Source organism: Eretmochelys imbricata, chromosome 3 (assembly GCF_965152235.1).
Source record: "Eretmochelys imbricata isolate rEreImb1 chromosome 3, rEreImb1.hap1, whole genome shotgun sequence".
NCBI lineage: Eukaryota > Metazoa > Chordata > Testudines > Cheloniidae > Eretmochelys > Eretmochelys imbricata.
In genome coordinates, this window is record NC_135574.1 from 3,271,199 (window position 1) to 3,291,485 (window position 20,287).

Below are 20,287 nucleotides of genomic sequence, written 5' to 3' on the forward strand. Positions count from 1 at the left end.
AGGTGAATGGACAACATGGCAGAGGAAATTCAGCACTGACAAGGTACAAGGGAACATTTGTTGGAAGGAATAATTTGAATTGCTCATTCATGTTATTGAGTTCTGGAACTATTCAGGGAAAAGATCTGGGTATCACTGTGGACAGCTCTATAAAACCGCCTGCCCAATGCAAAGCAGCAATCAAAAAAGGAAACAGTGTTAGAATGTAGAAGGAACGGAACAGAAAATAACGAAATTATAAAACCATTATACAAGTGAATACTATCCCATTGCCCAGAACACTGTGCTTCGTTCAGGTTAGCCTGTTACAAAACACAGTAACAGAAATAGAGGGTTTCAGAGTAACAGCCGTGTTAGTCTGTATTTGCAAAAAGAAAAGGAATACTTGTGGCACCTTAGAGACTAACCAATTTATTTGAGCATAAGCTTTCGTGAGCTATAGTTCGCTACAGCATCTGATGAAGTGAGCTGTAGCTCACGAAAGCTTATGCTCAAATAAATTGGTTAGTCTCTAAGGTGCCACAAGTACTCCTTTTCTTTTTGAGGAATAGAGGGATCAGAGACAGGTGGGGAAAGACTTCCACATGAGACTAAGATTCAAATCGTTTAGAAAAGGACCAAGGAGACATGCTAGAGGAATACAAAACAACAAACGGTGCTGAGTAGATACGTGCTGTGCTTATTTATAGTTTCTCATACTCCAAGAATTAGGGGACAGTCAGCGAAAGTGAAATGACAATGTTAAAACGTCAAAGAAAATACTTCACATGATACACAAACAACCAGTGGAACCCACTGCCACGTGGCAGAGGCCAAAAGCATCACAGTGTACTAAATAGGATTAGACATTTGTATTAGCTAAGACAGCCTAAGGGAGGTAAGCCCTTCTGCCAAAAGGCAGGAGCCAACCCCTGACAGGGACTAGGAAGAAGCTTATTTATGGGAAGTTATTCTATAAATGCCCACTGGGGGTTTCTTGCAATCTCCTTTGAAGCATCTGGTACTGGCCACTGTCAGACAGATACTGGACACGACAGACCACTGCCCTGATCTGGTATGGCAGTTCCTGTGTTTCATGCCCCCACTTCTGGCTCTGATCTCATTATGAAGCACTTGCCTACTTTACTATCAGACCAGAGTCTTTATGACCCAGGAATAGGGGACACTTTGTCCAGACTTATGAATATTTGACTACGTTACCTCACTGGTTTAAAACATGCACATATGTGAGGAGATGGAAGATGCAGACCCAATTCCACACAGAACAGCAGCACAGGGTCACAGGATGGGTGCCCAACACTACCCCCTCCTGGGCTGTCCCTTTAAGAGCATTCCCTTGTGCAAGGCTGAAAGCAAGTTTGAGGCAAATATGCAGCTTAAGAATAAAACAAGAGTTCCACAGTATGCTTACCTGGGATTCAGCGAGGTAGCCGGCTTCATTCCCCTGCTCCAGGCCAGTCTTTACAACCTACATGCAGAAGAGACACAGTGAAAATGGGCCATTTCATACATAATGTTCTCTTTTCACGAACAATATATTTAGCAACAGGAAGAGCCGTTCCCGGCCAGTTCCAGTCATGAGATTCTCTTAGAATAATATGGAACAGATGCGCAAGAGTTCAAAACAAGCTCACAGCAACATAGTCATAGGGTAGATATCAACGGTGGGGACACTCAAGTTGCCATCAGTTTAATTCGCGCACTGAGAGCCTAGAATCTGGAATTACTTCAGTAGGGTTGTGCACAACATGGGATAGGCAAACTGACGCTCATGAGTAAATAGGAGCAGCTTAAAGCGGCTCCCCGAAAGAGGTCTCAGCTACAGAAAGCTTTAAAATAAGAGGACATTGTAGGCAAAGTTTTCAGTTGCATCTAAGTGATTTAGGAGCCTAAAGTCAATTGGTTCAATGGGATGTAGGTGCCTAAGTCACTTAGGCACTTGAGATTTTTACTGTGCACTTGGTCTTGTACAAACATACTATCAATGCTCCAAAGGATCTATAATCAAGTTATCTAGCTAGAGATGGGGTGAGAGTGGTAAAAGGGCTGCAGTTGAAGGTTTCATGGAGGAAGCGTATTCTCTTATCTATCCTCCTTCCCTTTACTGTGGTTCTGGCGTCCGTCCCCCCCACCAGAATATTGGCAAGCTTGTATTTGAACAGGGATGTGTTTCCTTTTGGAAACATTTGTGAATTCCACTGAATCTGATGCACAAGCTGCTCATGCCACTAAATGGACAGACACTTGAGTGTCACGTAGCCAAATCCTCACAGCGATTTATGGCTTGATTAAGAGCAAGGGGAAGAAAAATCTCTCTCTGCGTAGGGCATTTGTATTATTCTAGCCCCCAGGAGCACCAGTCGTGAACCAGGACCCTGTTGTGCAAGGTGCTGTACAAACAATCCTTGCCCCAGTGAGCTCACTGATCTCACCAAGATGCAACATTCATGTCATGTGACTCAGGGTGGGGGTTACCTCAATGATTTTCAGGGGAGAAGGGTAGAGTCCTTTTGTCTGCTGCTGCACCCTTTTCTCCACTGTTTTGTAGATCTGCTGCCTCACAAAGGGAACAGACAGGGCATAGTCTGTCAGTTCTGCAAGAGGACACAAGGCAACACTTTAGTGATCTGGCATATGCCCAAGTCCAGCCCTTACATGGACACTAGCTAGTCAGCTACAGTGACCAGTGTGGATGCTGCAGCTCTGACTCGCTAACTTTCTATGGAAGGAGGAGAAGAGAGGTGCTCACCTTAAGTCTTGTTACTAAATATGGCTAGCACAGATCTGATTAGAGGGCAGACCATTTAGACAGTGGAACTTTCTTACCATCCATTCCAAGGTGATAAATTCCAAGGAGAGCCAAAGGCTGCTCCTATGGAAATCAAAGGCAAGAACTCCAATTGACTTCAGTGGAGCAGGACTTTATAGCGAGATGTAGTGGCTTCCTCAAACTCCATTAAATAAGGATTATAACCATTACCCACTTGTGAAAGTGCTTTTCTAAAGGGGATCAAAGCCGCATTCAGTGCACAAGTTGGGATGCAAAACGTGGCACTTACCCCAGTCTAGCCAGTGGACACTGTGGGCAACTACGGCAGAAGTTCCATCAATGTACCTTGGTCCCAACTCCCCACTTCCTACTACTCCTGTCAGGGGCCCTTCCACACAGCTCTGCCAATGCACCTTCGTTCTGATGTGCAGCCCGCTTTGCTCCTAATCGGAGACCAGCAATCCTGCCAGTTCATGGGGTTGCCACAGTATGGCTACTGCTGTCTAAAACTAGGCCAATTTAATTCATGAGGGATTTCTTGAGGATTTCAAAATCATGCCTCTAGAGGCAGAATTGAATTAACCCACTAAGAAGCCTTTAAGTTAAGCTTTGTTGCCTGTATCGCATGCACTTACTCTGGACCAGTCCTTTTTCCCTTTTGGGGGACACTGTCTTATCGGCTAGTCCTCTGGCAAAGCCAATCGCTACCTCCTCCAGGTACTCAATTGTTCGTTCTTCTGGACTTTTGGTGCCTGGTCCTAGGAACACAGAAAGGATGGGTCAGAGAGGGGGAATGCAGCCTGCAGGATTACATGATGGGGAGGTATTTTGTTAGAAACAGCTCTCCCTGTAAAGATCAGGCCAAAGTGGACGCACCTCTGCTGATCTCTATAGCTCCACCCCAGACCACAGAACTGTTTTATCTGATAGAGAAATCAAGTACCAAAGAGTTAAGCAAACAGCTTTTAAGGAAGGCACAAAGCTGTAATTTAGCTTCAACATTATGGCATTTTCTGAGTAATGCCTGTGCGGGTGGGCTAACAACCTCACAGGACTAGGCAGTGAGTATATTAGCCATTGCTGGATGCAGCTTTGTAGCCGGACTGGTCCCAGGATATTGGAGACCCAAGGTGGGTGAGGTAATATATTTTGTTGGATCTTCAAGCTCCACAGAGCTCTTCTTCAGGTCTGGGAAAGGTAACCAGAGTGTCACAGCTAAATACGAGATGGAACAAACTGTTCAGCATAAGTAGTTAACACATTGTACCATGGAGGTCATCTCCCTAGACACCAACATCCCTCACAGTGACAGCATCGTCGTCTGCCTCGAATAGCTACAAGACAATGGGCAACACTCAGATCTCCACCCCAAACCTTTTCAACTAATACATGTCAGCCTCACCTATCATAATTTTACATTCAACAACGAAACACTTTGTCCAAACCCTTTGAACAACCTTGAGTACCAGGATGGCTTCCCAATATGTACACCTCTGCATAGAATAGAATAGAATAGAATAGAATAATAGAATATCAGGGTTTGAAGGGACCTCAGGAGGTCATCTAGTCCAACCCCCAGCATGGGGGTGCATGGGTCACCTTGAGGAAGAATTTCTGGAAAAAAAATACATTACAAAACCAATGATGTACTTGAGATACATTGATGATATTTTCATCCTCTGGACAGATTACCTAACCTCCCTCGTAGATTTCTATCACAACTTCAACAACCACCACCCATCCATCCATCAAATTCTCTGGAACACTCCCAAACCAGCATCAACTTCCTAGACACCATGATCAGCTTCAGCAATGGAACCCTACAGACAACTACATTCAAGAAATCCAGTGATTACCAGACTTACCTTCACTGATCCAGTAGCACCCCAGACACCCCAAGAAATCGGTTATTTACAGCCGGGCACTGAGATACCACAGAATAAGCTCCAAGGAGAAAGTCTGGAATATGCACCTTAAACTCAAAACCACCTTCAAACAAGGACACTCCACCTGAGAAGTAGACTACACCATGGAACAGGCCACCCAGATACCCCAAGAGAACCTGCTTCAATATGTGGGGGGGAGGGGGGGAACCCTTCTGACCACCTCTCCCCCTCCAACTCTGGAACCCATACGAGGTATCATTAAGTTATTACAAACCAGACTCTATGGGGACCACATCCTGAAAGAAATCTATCCCAAACCCTCTCTTAAAAAAACCCCTAACCTCACCATCAGAAGCAAACTCTCCACAGACCAGGGCACCCCAGCTCAAAGCAGCACAAAACCCTACCATAAGAATTGCCAAACCTGTAGGCATTATAATGATCAATACTCAAGCTCAACAACTTTCAGGATCCATGGGTCTTACTTACACAGGCCTATCACAACATGCGATGTACCTCATCCAGTGCACTAGATGCCCAACAGCAGCTACGTGGGTGAAACCAGACAATCACTATGCTCCTGAACGAACTCACACAAAACACAAGGACAAGCACTCCTCATCACCCAAGGGTGAACACTTTTTACAAAGTGATCACTCCATAAATGACCTCTCCGTCTTCATCCTCAAAGGAAACCTGCACAACACCTTCAAAAGATGAGCCTGGAAGTTTACATTCAAAACTTTGCGAGACACTGAAAATCGTGGATTTAGGTCTGTCGTGTAGACCTGGCCTATGTCGGTATAACCACGTCGCTTGAGGTGCGAAAAATCCACACGCCTGAGCGACAGCCATGTCGACGTTAACCTCCCATGTCGACAGCACTATGTCAACGCGACAGCTTCTCTCGTTGACCTAGCGATCATCTCTCGTGGAGGTGGAGCGACTACGCTGGCAGGAGAAGCTCTCGCCCGTTAGCGTCGGAGCATCTTCACTCAAGCACTACAGTGGCGCAGCTATGCCAATGCAGCACGTTCAGTGTAGACTTGCCCTAAAAGGCACTGGATTGATGGCTTATTACATCCATCTGTAACCCACTATTTACCCGACGACTGCAGAGGCATTAATTGCCCACTTCACCCCGAATAGTCCCTTTCAATGGGGGTTAACTACTTATGCTAAACAATCCATCCCATCCTCTCCTACCTTGCATTTAGCGGGGACATTCGGAGGGCTTGTCCACACTTGAAATGCTACAATGGCACCACGGTCGTGCTTCCGCATAGACACTACTGACACCAAGGGGAGAGAGTCTCCTGTTGGCGTAGGTAATCCACCTCCCCCAGAGGCAGCAGCTAGGTCGATGGAAGAATTCTTCCGCTGCTCTCGTGCTGTCAACACTGGGGATCAGGTTGGCTTAACTATGTTGCTCAAAATTCATGGCACCTTCATAATAAACCAAGATGATTTGAAGGTACAGCAAGGAATATTTGCCCCTTTTTGAAGTGCAGCGCTATGCTGGGTAAGTGACCATAAAGGGTTTACATCAAACTCACCGACATGCTGGGGCACTTCTAAATGTCAATTTACCGAATTAGAAGAAAGCTGACCGTGTTAATCCAGACAAGATGGAGAGATGCAAGATACAGAAGCAAGGGACCTTATCCATTGCACTTGTGGAGGACAGGAAGACAGCATTTTCAGTTGAGAGTTTAAAAGGCCTACACACTTCCTTCACCAGGTGTTGGCCCAAGGAAACAAGCACAATAATTGACTATTATGGCAGGATCAGCTGCCAGAATTTAATAGTGCACAATAATTTCCATTCTAAGCCCCATTTTAAGATGCTTAAAGTTTTCTTGAGTTTTCACTTTTTGGGCTAAAGCTTCCCCACTCCAATAAGCCACCGGCCAATAAAGGTCCCTCAGTGCAGGAATAGCAGGGATCAACAGATTTAGCACTTCAGATCATGACTGCAATTTGCAAGGCATTTTCCCCTTCTAACTGAAAGTGAATTAGCAATTTTGAGTGCCCAAAGCTCTGGGGTTCTCCCATCACTGGAGAAACAGCAGATCACCTATCATTATGCAGAGCACAGATACTGCCCTGAAATCCAGGCCTTGGGATATCCATTATCTTTAATAAGAACAGCCATACTGGGTCAAACCAAAGGTCCATCTAGCCCAGTGTCCTGTCTTCTGACAGTGGCCAGTGCCAGGTGCCCCAGAGGGAATGAACAGAACAGGGAATCATCAAGTGATCCATCCCCTATCGCCCATTCCCAGCTTCTGGCAAACAGAGGCTCAGAACATCATCCCTGCCCATCCTGGCTAATAGCCATTGATGGACTGGTCCTCCATGAACTTATCTAGTGCTTTTTTGAACCCTGTTATAGTTGGGGCCTTCACAACATCCTCTGGCAGAGTGTTCCACAGGTTGACACTGCATTGTGTGAAGAAATACAGCCTTATGTTTGTTTTAAATCTGCTGCCTATTAATTTCATTTGGTGACCCCTAGGTTCTTGTGTTATGAGAAGGAGTAAACACCACGTTCTTAGTTACTTTCTCCACACTAGTCATGATTTTATAGACTTCTACCATATCCCCGCCCCTTAGTAGTCTCTTTTTCAAGCTGCAAAGTCCCAATTTTATTAATATCTCCTCATACAGAAGCTGTTCCATACCCTTAATCATTTTTGTTGCCCTTTTCTGAACATTTCCAATATATCTTTTTTGAGATCGGGTGACCACATCTGCATGTAATATTCAAGATGTGGGTGTACCATGGATTTATCACTTGATGTGCTCAATTAGTAAGACATGATCAATGAAGAATGCAGGTCCTATCCAAATTTATCTGCTCACAAAAAGGGCAACAGATCCACTCTGAATTCTAACCTTGACAAATTCGTTTAGCTTATGTAAAACATATGCTCTGCACCCTGAATACACTGCACTGTGATTCCTGTTCCCTCCCCAAAAGCTGAGATTCTGGAAACGAGCACCCAGCCCAGATGATAAATTCTATATCCCATTAGATGAATGACAGCATCAAAGACTTCTCTACCCATTTAATCAAATTGGAGGAATTAATCCAAAGGGCAACAGATTAGTCCCTTAAGTAGTTTTAAGACAATTCTTGAGTCTTAGCCACTGACCTAGTGGATCAACCAATTGGTCAACCAGCCCCATCCTCTTTGCTCTGTCAGCACGGATGTTCTTCCCAGTCAGCATCATGTCAAAGGCAGCAGGAAGTCCCACCTGGAAGACAAACAGAGGGCGTCAGACCTGGAGATAGCGATGTGAAGGAAAGGAACTGCGCATCCTCTTAACTTACCATCTTTGGCAGCCTCTGAGTACCCCCTGCACCTGGCAGTAGACCCAGTAACACCTCGGGTGTGCCCAATACTGTCTTCTTGTCCTTGGTAGCTATTCTGTATTGGCAGGAGACAGCAACCTTGGACAGGAGACAAAAATATATCCAATAGAATAGCTTGCACTTCCAGAACATCTCACTGCGGAAAATGTCAGGGCCCATCAATACACCCCATGGCCACCCTCTACGTGAGCAGAACTGCCTGGGACTCCCTCTTTGTCTCCGCCAGCTCTGGAGATGGACATTGGGTCCTATGTGGTCACAGATCCCTGCTGCACCCCAATCAGGGTCCTTTAAAAAGCATCTGGTTCTAACTGGCTAATCTCATTAAGCGCAATCAGAGCATAATCTTATTTACAGATTAACCCCGTGGCTCTAAAGATGGCATTTACCCCCATGCTGACACCAAGCCCAGACTCTTCACGAGATCGGTGAGGTCTAGATAGCACAGAGACAGGCCGAGGGACGCAACACACGAGCCTTGAGATTTCATTCCTAGCAATAACAATCTTGCATTTGAACAATGCCTTTCATCCAGAGACTCCAGAAGAGCCTTGCAGTTTACAACTTTCAGGCTAACCACTTATTGCCTACCACGCTCTGAGACAAGATCCTCTCACCTTCCTATCCTCACTAGGGGCATGCAGTAGCTATTTGATAGCGCATAACACTAAACAGTTCAGACTAGGAAGTAACACTGTACCCATCTGAAATTACAAGGGAACTGTAGATAGGATGGGTACAATTACTCAAGGTGGGATCTGGCCAAGACACCCATTTTACACCCCCACTCTAACAAGGGCCTATAAAGGAACACAAGTGGTCAGGACCTGAACTGTGTCTCTCAACTGCAGTAACACGCCCCCTAGCACAGCGCTAAGGTAGCGGATCAACACGGGGACAGAGGGACATCTGTCAAGACACCAATGTCTCTTGCGGCAGCTCTGGTATTCTCCCTGCAGGCCTCCCATCCAAATACTGGCCTGGTCCATCCCTGCACTTAGATCAGAATGTCTCACAAGCTAAGCAGAAGGATGACTATGCCAGAGACCTCAAATGCAACAAAATAGGTCATTTACCATAAACAGAATTCAGCAGGTTTGCCGGCTGCCATGAGGCCTGAAATCCCATTTCTGTACTCTTAGGAATGGAGCTGAATTCTCCCAAGTAGCCCAGAGACCTCTGCAGCATCTGCCCTGCAGCCCTGAAACTCCCTACAGTACCTCTAGTCCTCCTCCCAGGCAGGAGCCGCTGATGGCAGCAACTATGGGCTTTGGAGATTTTTCAAGTTTCTCAAACATCTTCTGTCCTTCCTGAGAAAGCTGCGTCACTTCCTGAATGGTCTTGCAGGATTCGATCATACTGCAGCAGGGTAGAAAGACGGATCAGATGTGCATAGCAGTGCAGAGACAGCATCAGTGAAGTGGGGAGTGCTTCAGGCACGGCTTCCTACCCCCCACAGCTTTATTAAGAGAGATGCAGGATCAGTATAACCCCCTAGCCTTAGGGTGCCAAGCAATTCAGGAAGTCTGCTAAGACTGGTGGGCTGAATCACTGCATTAGAGAGTGTCTACAGATCAAATGCAGGGGGGAAAGAGCTCACACAAAAGGCTTTGCAAACACTTGCCTCTTCGGGAGGGTGGAGGAGAGTAGGATAATTTGTAAAGCAGCACTCTGATCTCACACACTCAGCCAATTTGAAACGGCTAGCCAGTTAGTGTCCTTTGGAACAGGCATTGCAGCCAGCAAGGGCCAGGAGAGCAGGATCTTCATGCTGAGGCTAAAGGAAGCCTTTGAATTCAACCTGTCTTTTTTCAAAAAATAAAAATAAAATACTCGCTCTGGCTGGTCTCCTCCTCCTCCAAGGCACATTTTATAGAGAATCTCTTCCCTTCCCGGGGTGGGCAAGGAAATCAATGAGCTGTTGAAGGGCACAGAGATTACAGCTGCCCCCTGGCCAAGTAGCTGCTTGTGACGTTATTGACATGAACTGGGACTGTACAGATCATTGTTGCAACCAAGGTCCTGTAGTGGCACCAAATCTTGTACAAAGGGGGTCAAATAAGGTGTCTCAGACAAGGTGATGGTTGGCTGGTTAGGATTATGCTGTCTCTGGGCATGTACCATTTTTGTATTTAAAGTTATAAGTATTGGCTCTAGACTGTCTGTATTTCAAACTTGTGCTCTGCTTCTGGGTGACACCCCAGACAAGTTGGTGTCAGCTCTGCCTAGCCTGCTTGATGGCCCATTAAGGACCATCAGCTGTACAGCTGAGCCACTGAGAAAAGGCAGATACGCCTTGTGACTCAGCAAGGTCTGCAGGGACCTGCCTAGGGACAGAACTCTGAGGGCATGGCTACACTTGCAGATGTAGAGCGCATTGAGTTAAACCAGCCTTCATAGAGCACAGTAGGGAAAGCGTTGCAGCCTGTCCACACTGACAGCTACAAGCGCACGGGTGTGGCCACATTAGCAGCTCTTGCAACAGCCACGGAGAGCAGTGCATTGTGATCGCTATCCCAGCATGCAAGTGGCTACAACGTGCTTTTCAAATGGGGGGTGTGGTGGAGTGGAGTGTGACAGGGAGTGTGTTGTGTGTATGTGTAGGGAGAGAGAGTAGCTTTTTGGGGGGCCTGAGAGCATGTCAGCATACTGTCTTGTAAGTTCAGACAGTCCCCCCCTCCCTCAAGGGCATTCCACAGTAATGGTTCCTTTGTCTCGGAGCAGATAAGCAGCCCGCTGTCAGAACTGGAGCTTTCAAAAGGCATATCCGCATTCCTACAGCGAGCTCAAAACAAAGAGAAGAGTGGCTACTTGACTTAAGGGGATTATGGGATGTTTCCGGAGGCTGATCAGAGCGCAGTAATGCAACACCTCATTCACAGTGATGCCCGGGCATTTCAGTCAAGGTGCAACATGCATTAAGTTATCCAGCACATGGCATGAAAAAAACCTTCTCACCGAGGTGGAGTACCAGGAGTCCTCTAGCCATGGAGTCAGAGTGTGCTACGTGCCTTGCCAGTGTGGACGGGGAGTGAGCTAGGGTGCCCGGGGCTGCTTTAATGCGCTCTAACTCGCAAGTGTAGCCAAGCCCTAAGGTTTTTTTCATGCCATGTGCTGGATAACTTGTCTTTGGAACAAAGAAAGAGAGGCCACATAGCAAGAGACTATAAAAGGTTGCTGCAGCACCTTCACCTTGCCTTCAATCCTGCTTCTTACCTCTGGAGGGACTTTGCTACAAACTGAAGCTCTGAACAAAAGACTGAATGACCCATCCCAGCTGTGGATGTACTCCAGAGACTTGATCTGAACCTGCAGTTTATTCCATCACTGCTGCAAGCCTGAACCAAGAACTTTGCCATTACTGTATGTAATTGATTCCATTTAACCAATTCTAGCTCTCATCTTTTCCTTTTATGAATAAACTTTTAGATTCTAAAGGATTGGCAACAGCGTGATTTGTGGGTAAGATCTGACTTGTATATTGACCTGGGTCTGGGGCTTGGTCCTTTGGGATTGAGAGAACCTTTTCTCTTTTACTGGGGTATTGGTTTTCATAACCATTCGTCCCCATAATGAGTGGCGCTGGTGGGGATACTGGGAAACTGGAGTGTCTGAGGGAATTGCTTGTGTGACTTTGGTCTCACCCCACTGGCTAACCATAAGTCCTCTCTGTCTGGCTGGTTCCGTTTGCCTTAATAGAAAAAAAAACAAAAAAACCCCAGCTGTAACTGCCCTGCTCTAAGTAATTTGTCCTGAATTGATACTCTGAGAAGTGTCCCACCACAGGCAGCATTGTTACACTGCTATTTCCAGAGAACCCACAATATGAAACCTTGGGTATGGAAAGAAGTCTCCCACGTCACTCTGAAGTCTAGATGTGCTAACAACTGAGCAGACGGAGTTTAGCAGAGAGCAAACCAGAGTTCACTGTTAACCCTCAGACCAGCAAGACAGTGTGCAGTTTGTGTTTAAACATCCCAACAGCAGGGAAGTCTAAAACGCTGCATATCCAAAAGGCAGCAGCTTGCCAATGCAAGGAACCTGAGGCCTACAGCACATACCTTCCTTTGATGCATGGCTCATATCCCAGCATACAATGCTCAAGCTAGCTAGGCTGTTTGGCTCATGGTAATCAGTTGGGAAACTGTTTTTCTACCACCATGAACACACCTCTGCATTCAGGGAAGTGCTGGCAATGTGTTAGAGTTTAGTGGGCCGCACTGACCAGCCATGATCCATAAATTCCAAGGCCAGAAGGGACCATCTTGATCACCTAGTCTGACCTCCTGCATAGCACAGGCCGGAGAACTTCCCCTAAATAATTCCTAGAACAGATCTTTTAGAAAGACATCCAAAAAATTGTCAGTGATGGGGAATCCACCATTCCAAGCTATCTCAGCTCCAGGTCCTGCTAAGCAAACCTCTGTCAAGATACACAGGGATAGATCTGGTGATCAGACTGCTGTCTCACTATTGAGGAAGCACAGATAGCAAGCTCATGTCACACAGGATCCCAGATCATAAGAGAATAGTCCTGTCCGCTAACAAAGACAATGTGGACAAAGCACCAGTCAGCAGGTGGCTTTTACTCCCCAATACTTACTTGATATCAGCCCCAGCAATGAAGCAGCCTGGCTTTGCAGAGATTAGGACAGCACTTTTGACCGCCTCATTGGCCCAGATTTCGTTCATTACCTCTGTGAACTCTGATTGCAGTTGTTTGGACAAAGTGTTGACCTGCAGACAACAAATGAACACTGTAAATAAAGAATAAAGACAGAGGCAGAGTTCAGCCCCTCATGGAGCGCATGCCTTTGTTTCCCCACTTTCAAAAAAAAGACTTCAAGGGAAAAGAAAGAACCGCTATAAAAAGCCAAAGCTTAGTTGCAGGCAGGAATGGAAAAGTCCACTTCCCCTCCTTCAAATTCCCCAGAGCAAGTAACTCCCTCTTGTTCGACACCTTCGTATACTTGCTTCATGCAGGGCAGAGGATACATAGCTTGGGAATTTCCCGGGACAGCAGGGAAAGCCTATCGCCTGGTACAATTATAATGCTGTATTCAGCCAAATTACTCAGGGCAGAGTTCTGCTATAAAGTCTGATACCTTGAGTCTGTGCCACAGGAACACAGGAATTGCACAGCAGACTGCAGTGATTCATCTAGTTCAGGGGCCTGTCCTTGACCCTTGCCAGTACCAGGTGCCTCGAAGATGAAACCTCACAACGTGCTATTATGAAATAACCTGCCCATAGGGGAAGTTCCCTCCTAAAACTCGTCAGACAGTGATTGGTTTGTGATCTAGAGCATCAGGATTTATGACCCCTTTAAACGGTTAAGTTCTATATACTATAGCTATGAATGTTCTTCATTATACATAAAAATGGATCGTCTGTTTTGAAACCTAGTAAGCTCTTGGACTCAATGAGATCTTGTGGCAATGAATTCCACTGGTTAGTTTACTGTGTACAGAAATTTCCCTTGGTTAGCTTTAAATGCATTTCCCCTCAATTTCAGCAGATACCCCCTTACTCTTGTAGAAAAGAGTAAAAGGAGCACCTGACATACCTTCTCATTTGTTACAGCTTGTTATAGATTGTATCCCCTCCAATCTAAACCATGTATCCTCTAATAATTTTCAATGCCTTCTCTGAACTATTACTTCTGTTCTCACTTTATCCTTTTTGAAAAAGGAATGTCTAGTAATCATAGGGGATTAAAGCAATACCTTTGAATCTGGCGAGTTGAAACGTACAACTGCAACATCTCCTTTGACATCATAGTTAACATGAGTTCTAGCTGTAAACAAGAGGCAAAATATCTCTCAGAATTATGTTCTTACTGGATTTTCACAGAAAAGGTCACAAACCATAATCAGTCTCTTTACACTTACCTTGAAGAGAAGAGGAGCTGGCAACATTCCGGCAGGCGTAACCTAAGGAAGAGAAGTTCACAGGAGTTACAGGCTTTCCCAAAAAACTAGTGCAGCCACATTTAAGTTATATTGTCCTCAAGGCAGCCACTGAGTGAGATTTTTAGTTTCTCCCCCACCCACATATCAAATAGTCAATAGCTTCTACAAAGATTCTTCAGTAAGAGCATAGAAGTCATGCAGGCCACTGTTTGTGTGACCTTCGTGCCACAGACCTCGTACTGGTGACTTTCCAGCATCATGAATACCAACACAAGAGGCCTATAGAGCTCGGTATTAACCATGGATGCTGCAAGTGGAACGGAGTGTTGAACTATGCATGCTGACCGCAAAGGCAAACACCTGTTTGTTCATGTGTAGCAAGCTGAAGAGCCATCTCAGACTACAGAGATTCCAGGATATGGTGCATTCTGGAGAGTTCCAAGCCCAGAAATCAGACATTAGAAATTTCTCCTCAGCTATGGCAGACCTGCCCTAGCAGAATGAATTCTCCAGCACAGTCCTAAATATCATATGGACGAAGGCTTCCCCTACTTCCCTGGGGGGATTAGTCTAATCTACAAGGAATGCGTGACAAGCTACATAGGACGCTCCCACAAATACATGTTTCTTCTCTCCCCCTGCCCTCAATGCTAACAAAATAGCTCAGTCACTACCCCTGACAATTGCATGTGCCAGTCTTTAGATAAACTTGCCCTCTTCGAGTGCAGTCAGAGGGCCCCACAAGTCAGAATAAGTGAAAAGGGACATTTAAGCTTTGACCTTCAGAACCTCAGCAAGAGAACCCCCTTTCCTGCCCCCTGAAGATAGCATCTTACATTTTTGTCTCCAGTTATCCCTATTGTTACTCTAAAATCCCTCGCACTTCTGTTCAAGTGACCTTCACCTTGGACAAAAGCTTCTTCCAATGCAACACTGGGCTGCCCCTAGCTATGGCAGGGAACAACTGCTTTTCCCATGTCTGTGGGAGCCACTATTGAGAGTCAAACCACCAAAAATGCTGCTCTTCAAACCGGTACGTCGGCAGCAACCGGCCATTAGATTACAGAATACCACACTGGTTTATTTCCAGGGTGCCAACCCAGGAGGCAGACTATCCCTATCCCAAAGGCAAAACAACCTGGGAAATCCAGGAAAGGGAATAAGTATGGTGTGATGAATCTCCAACCAGCCAGTGGGGTCAGACAATGATTAATCAGCCATCCAGCACTTTGCTTCGCAAACAAGTACTTATCCCCTCCCCCACAGCCATGTCATCTTGGCTCGGAGCTGCTCCATGCACTTTCCCCTACATTTCTAAATGGTCTCCTCCTCTGAAGGGAGGGAGTGACCTTTATCCTAAATTTCATCATGCCCAGGCTCAAGGTAAACTGCTGTGGGAGAATGGAAAAAGTGCATCACATTTCTATTCCTTTCTGAAATGGTGGGAGTGATGTATTCTCGGCAACATCTTATCAAGAAATTAGTCTCCTGGTTTTGATTTCAAGACTATTTTTAAGAGGATTTTTGACCAAGTCTGAGGCCCAGATTACAAACCCTGTGTGAAATCTTTGATAGCCTTAAGATTCTAGCCTCGGGAGTGCCTAGGCTTCGGTAATTGAAAGGCCAGCCAGCCAAATGTAGCGCTCACATTGCCCGCATCTTTGTAACGGATGCAGCAACTTGAGACTAGAGGCCCCAGCACAAAATGATCCATCTTGTCATTTGGAGTAAAACGTAGCATTTCATAGTGTGGCTTTTGCAGGCCACAGTCCGGTGATAAAGGGCAGTAGTGTGCTGCCTTGTAGAACTTGCTCAATTTAGCCCCTGGGTTGCTCCACACTATCCAGGGCAGCAGGAGGGAGAAATGAGATGAACAATGGAGACTAAATTACAAGAACAGGACTGGTAGCTTCCCCAACCCCTTCCCCCCACCCCCAAGAGTCTGCACTAGAGTCATAGGCAGATCAAAAAGTCTGGGGAGCGTGACATGGGTCACTAACAGATGTATTTTTATATGTAGAGTAAGGGTTTGCAATTGGATATGTTGACAGTGTCCTAGACTTCACCTAATAGGTCTACCTTTTTAAAGATAGAGAATCTCTTATTTCATGAAGTTATGCAAGTAACTGATTGGCTGAATTAGCCCCCTGCCATTTCCATGGTCTAACATGCCTTTGCTTCTTCTCTTAAGTTCCCCTTAAACACTTTCCGGGAAGCTCTCTACAACCATTTTTAAGGAGTTTCAGCAAAACATACTAAACGTACACAAAGCTAAAAAGATACCAAGAATCTGGAACAAAACATGCTAAACTTTACTATATCCACTCCCCCTTCCTCCGCCACATTGTCTATTTAGACTGCACGCTCTCTGTGGCAGGGACCTTGTCACTATCATTATCGCAAGACAGCTAAAAATTTTGGTGACCTAGTAATAGCTATGCAAAAGCAGTGAAATACTTTTGATATCTGTTATCCTGGAAAATGTGTCTTTATGAAGTTGCAGAGGCCAGAACGCTCGTGGAAAGCGATAACCAGGCTTAAAACTCAACCACAGTAAAATGTGGCTTAGAGGCAGTTTACAGTAACAGCATTGTTACTTTAAACTGCAAATCATTTACAACTAGCAGCATGAATAGATAAAATCCTCTTGCACTTTCTAAAGGAACACCAGCAGGCCTCTAGCTTTTTTTAAATTCCTTATATAATTGTCAAAATTATACTGGAACTGAAAGACTTAAGTCTAGATGTTGTATTCTTCACCCTGCTTGGACAATGAAAAGAGATTAGTCAGTTTCATTTCTGTTGACCATTTCTAGTCAATTCCATCTTTTACTAGATTTCCAACACTGCAGGAAAAGAAAGGTTTGTTAAGAACTGCTTCAATGCCAAAAAGAATTTAGTAAAAAAAACTTCCAACACTGTTTGGTTTTGCAATAGCTTTTTTTTTTTAAACCACAAAAAACAAACTGTGGAGGGGAATTGATTTCTACCTCCGTAAAACTCTGCACTCTCCATTATAGGATATCAAAAGTTTTACAAAAAGAAAAGGAGTACTTGTGGCACCTTAGAGACTAACCAATTTATTTGAGCATGAGCTTTATTTATTTATTTATTCATGCTCAAATAAATTGGTTAGTCTCTAAGGTGCCACAAGTACTCCTTTTCTTTTTGCGAATACAGACTAACACGGCTGTTACTCTGAAAAGTTTTACAGAGATTAATGAATTTCAGCTTCACAAAGGGGATGCACACGAGTCACTGAAGGCAGAATTTGACCAAGACTCACTCCTGGTGAGAATGAATAAGGAGGAAAATATCCAGCTGGACTTAGGCTCTTTGATACCAGAAGAAACACCAATTTACTTGCAAAATGATCGATGCACAACTATGTAGTGCTATTATTTTGCAGAACATAACTGGATTTTTATAGATGGGGATACTGAGGCAGAGAAATTACCCACCTTGTAAACCACTAGACAGAGAGGACTATAAGGGCAAAGTAGTGTTAGGACAGTGCTGAGCTCACCAGAACTTTTATTTAGGGGAGTGTCTCCCACTGTTTGGTGGAGTATCCCTTTCCCTTGTGATGAATTGGAATATGGATGATACCCCCCCACACCATTTGCTGCCTCATTTTCTCCCAACCATTTTATTTACTTTGATCTCTTTTCCTGTACTCCCCTCCCTACTCCCCGACTCACCAGGAGATTGCATGCTGCTTGAGGTGGGGACAACAGCGTCCACAGGTGGCTCCATAGGGCCAGGCCTCTTGTGATCTGGAACTAGGCTGAGCATCAAGGGAGCAGAAAGAGAGACGCTTGGGATGGCAGGCTGTTGCCCACATTTCCACCCTACACCTGTGAGCTGAACTAGGTGCCACACGAGATGCAAGATAGAAGACTTTCAATGAGCTGCCTGTTTTACTAGCAGCTGTGGGAATCTGTCTGCAATAGCGGCGGCTCCAAGATCATGTAACTTTCCTCATGTGCTGCTCTTGTGCTCAGTCTTTGCCCTGTCAGTGGAAGTCCTGCCCTCCCCCTCCCGCCGCAGTTTGGCGAACACCGATTTAGGGTATGTGAAGAACACAAGGCTATTCCAGGCAGATTGCTTTCAACTATGATGAATAGGGGAGTCCAAACACCACCTATTTTTAAGGGAGGAGATTATCAGCCACAGCGAGAATCCTGAAAACAAGAAACTAAAAAGACAGAGAGAGGCCTCTGGCAATTAAAAGTGCCTTGTCCTTTTTTAGCTCTCCCCCTCCATGGCTTGTATGATCATGTATCATTCTGACAAAGTTACAATCCTAAACTCATATGGGAACCCAGCTCCCTTCAGACTATCTGTGTATTTACAGAAGAAACCCTGCCTCCAATGACCCTCCACCCTAACATGGAGAAAGCCCCTCCAGGAATAGGTGTAGATCAGTGTCTTGGGCACCTCTGCTGAGAGTAACAGGAAGAGAACAAACGAATAACAACTGGGGTGATGGATTCTAATGTAAAGACTGATTCACTGGATTAAGAACCCATTGAATTTCACAAACCAGCAAACTATGATCAGAATAATTAGTTCCTGTGACTGTTGATTTAGGCAAGTTATGCATCAGAGACTAAGCTAGCGTAAATCAGTAGCCACCCCAATTAACTGAGATCCAATTGTAGTTTGCTTGTTTGTGCGAAATTCAGTGGGCTCTTAATCCAGGGGACAGGTTTTATATTGGAATCCCAGTTCCCTGAGACAGCCACACTCCTGAATAGAGCCCATTAACTTTAATTTATCTTAAACCAAATTAATCTATTCATTAAAACCTATCACCACCCAAATCCCCAGTGTGAAGAAGACCACTGGGAAAAAGAACAGTGGAGGTGTATTATAACTTCAGAGTCCCCCAAGCTGCAGATTTAAAACTCAGTAAGGTCCAGATATTGAAGAGTGCGACACTTCTAGAGTGGCTGAAAGGTGCCGGAGAGGATCCCAAGACCTGTCAGTTGGGAACGCTCAGGCCTACCCCCCTGCTCCCCCTTTTCTGGGCAGGACTGGTCAGTGCCAGGGGTCAACAGATGCTGCCTGGCCCCTACAGCAGCAGGATTCGAACAAGCAATGCAGACCAACCCCACACTCCACATTAAACAGAGCCCTGCCCTTCCCTCCCGCAAGGCAGCACTGACTCGTCGCCCAGACACTGCAGCCAGCGGCCTCCCCGTGGGCACAGGGAACCTGGGGGTAGGCAGCGGGGGCCCCACCACGTGCCGGGGACGCGCCGGGGGAGGCAGAGCCCCCACCACATAGAGCAGGCCTTGCCCCACCATTGCCCCACCATAACCCCACCCAGACAGAGGTGTGGGTCCAACCCTGTCCCCCAGAGACCAAGCCTTACCCCCCCCCCCCGGCAAAGGCACAGCCCCAGCTCCCCCCCAGCAGAGGTGCAGCCCCAGCTCCCCCCCCCGCCCCCAAGAGCGGGACTTGCCGCCGCCCCCTCCCCGGCAGAGGTGCAGCCCCAGCTCCCCCCCCCGCCCCCGAGAGCGGGACTTGCCGCCCCCTCCCCGGCAGAGGTGCAGCCCCAGCTCCCCCCCTCCGCCCCCGAGAGCGGGACTTGCCGCCCCCTCCCCGGCAGAGGTGCAGCCCCAGCTCCCCCCCTCCGCCCCCGAGAGCGGGACTTGCCGCCCCCTCCCCGGCAGAGGTGCAGCCCCAGCCCCCACCCCCGAGAGCAGGACTTGCCGCCCCCTCCCCGGCAGAGGTGCAGCCCCAGCCCCCACCCCCGAGAGCAGGACTTGCCGCCCCCTCCCCGGCAGAGGTGCAGCCCCAGCTCCCCCCCTCCGCCCCCGAGAGCGGGACTATCCTCCCCGGCAGAGGTGCAGCCCCAGCCCCCACCCCCGAGAGCAGGACTTGCCGCCCCCTCCCCGGCAGAGGTGCAGCCCCAGCCCCCACCCCCGAGAGCGGGACTAGCCCCCCTGGGAAACGCGGCTGCCCCCGGGCGGCCCCTCACCTGGGAGGCCGGCGCGGCGGGGCGGACAGTACTTGGCAGCAGCCGTGAAGCGCGTCAGGCTCCCGATCGCCCGCACCGCGGCCGCCATCTTGCTCAGGGAGGTCGAATGAGAGAAGCGGCGCCAGGACCCGCCCGGGGGTGGAGCGGGGGCTTTTCATACGCCGGTCCTTCGGGGCTGCCCTTGGCGTTGCCTGATTCACTCACCCCCAAGCCGAGCCCGAACCCTGGCCCGCCCCTCTCACTAGGCACCCAAACCTTCCCTCTGCCCGTTACATCGGAGGCGAGGGGTGGGGTGGGGCGAAGGGGTCAGACAGACGGGGGGAGGAGCGGGCTCCCATCAGGCAGTGCCGC

The 20,287-nt window shown here is 47.1% G+C and overlaps 1 protein-coding gene across 2 annotated transcripts in view; it reads right to left on the reverse strand.

Annotated features, from left to right (window-relative positions):
• HADHA (hydroxyacyl-CoA dehydrogenase trifunctional multienzyme complex subunit alpha) overlaps positions 1-20,094 on the reverse strand; it is a 38,115-nt gene extending 18,021 nt beyond the window's left edge. The window contains exons 1-11 of one of the 2 annotated variants that reach the window (XM_077812295.1): positions 19,937-20,094; positions 17,649-17,734; positions 13,927-13,968; positions 13,762-13,832; positions 12,639-12,772; positions 9,256-9,394; positions 7,994-8,113; positions 7,815-7,917; positions 3,406-3,528; positions 2,476-2,594; positions 1,412-1,468 (exon numbers count right to left, since the gene is read on the reverse strand). In XM_077812295.1, coding sequence (XP_077668421.1) covers positions 1,412-1,468; positions 2,476-2,594; positions 3,406-3,528; positions 7,815-7,917; positions 7,994-8,113; positions 9,256-9,394; positions 12,639-12,772; positions 13,762-13,832; positions 13,927-13,968; positions 17,649-17,734; positions 19,937-20,094 — 1,152 coding nt within the window. The remainder of the gene's footprint in view (positions 1-1,411; positions 1,469-2,475; positions 2,595-3,405; positions 3,529-7,814; positions 7,918-7,993; positions 8,114-9,255; positions 9,395-12,638; positions 12,773-13,761; positions 13,833-13,926; positions 13,969-17,648; positions 17,735-19,936) is intronic. The other variant, XM_077812296.1, reaches the window with a different exon arrangement.
• Positions 20,095-20,287: the final 193 nt, after the last annotated feature.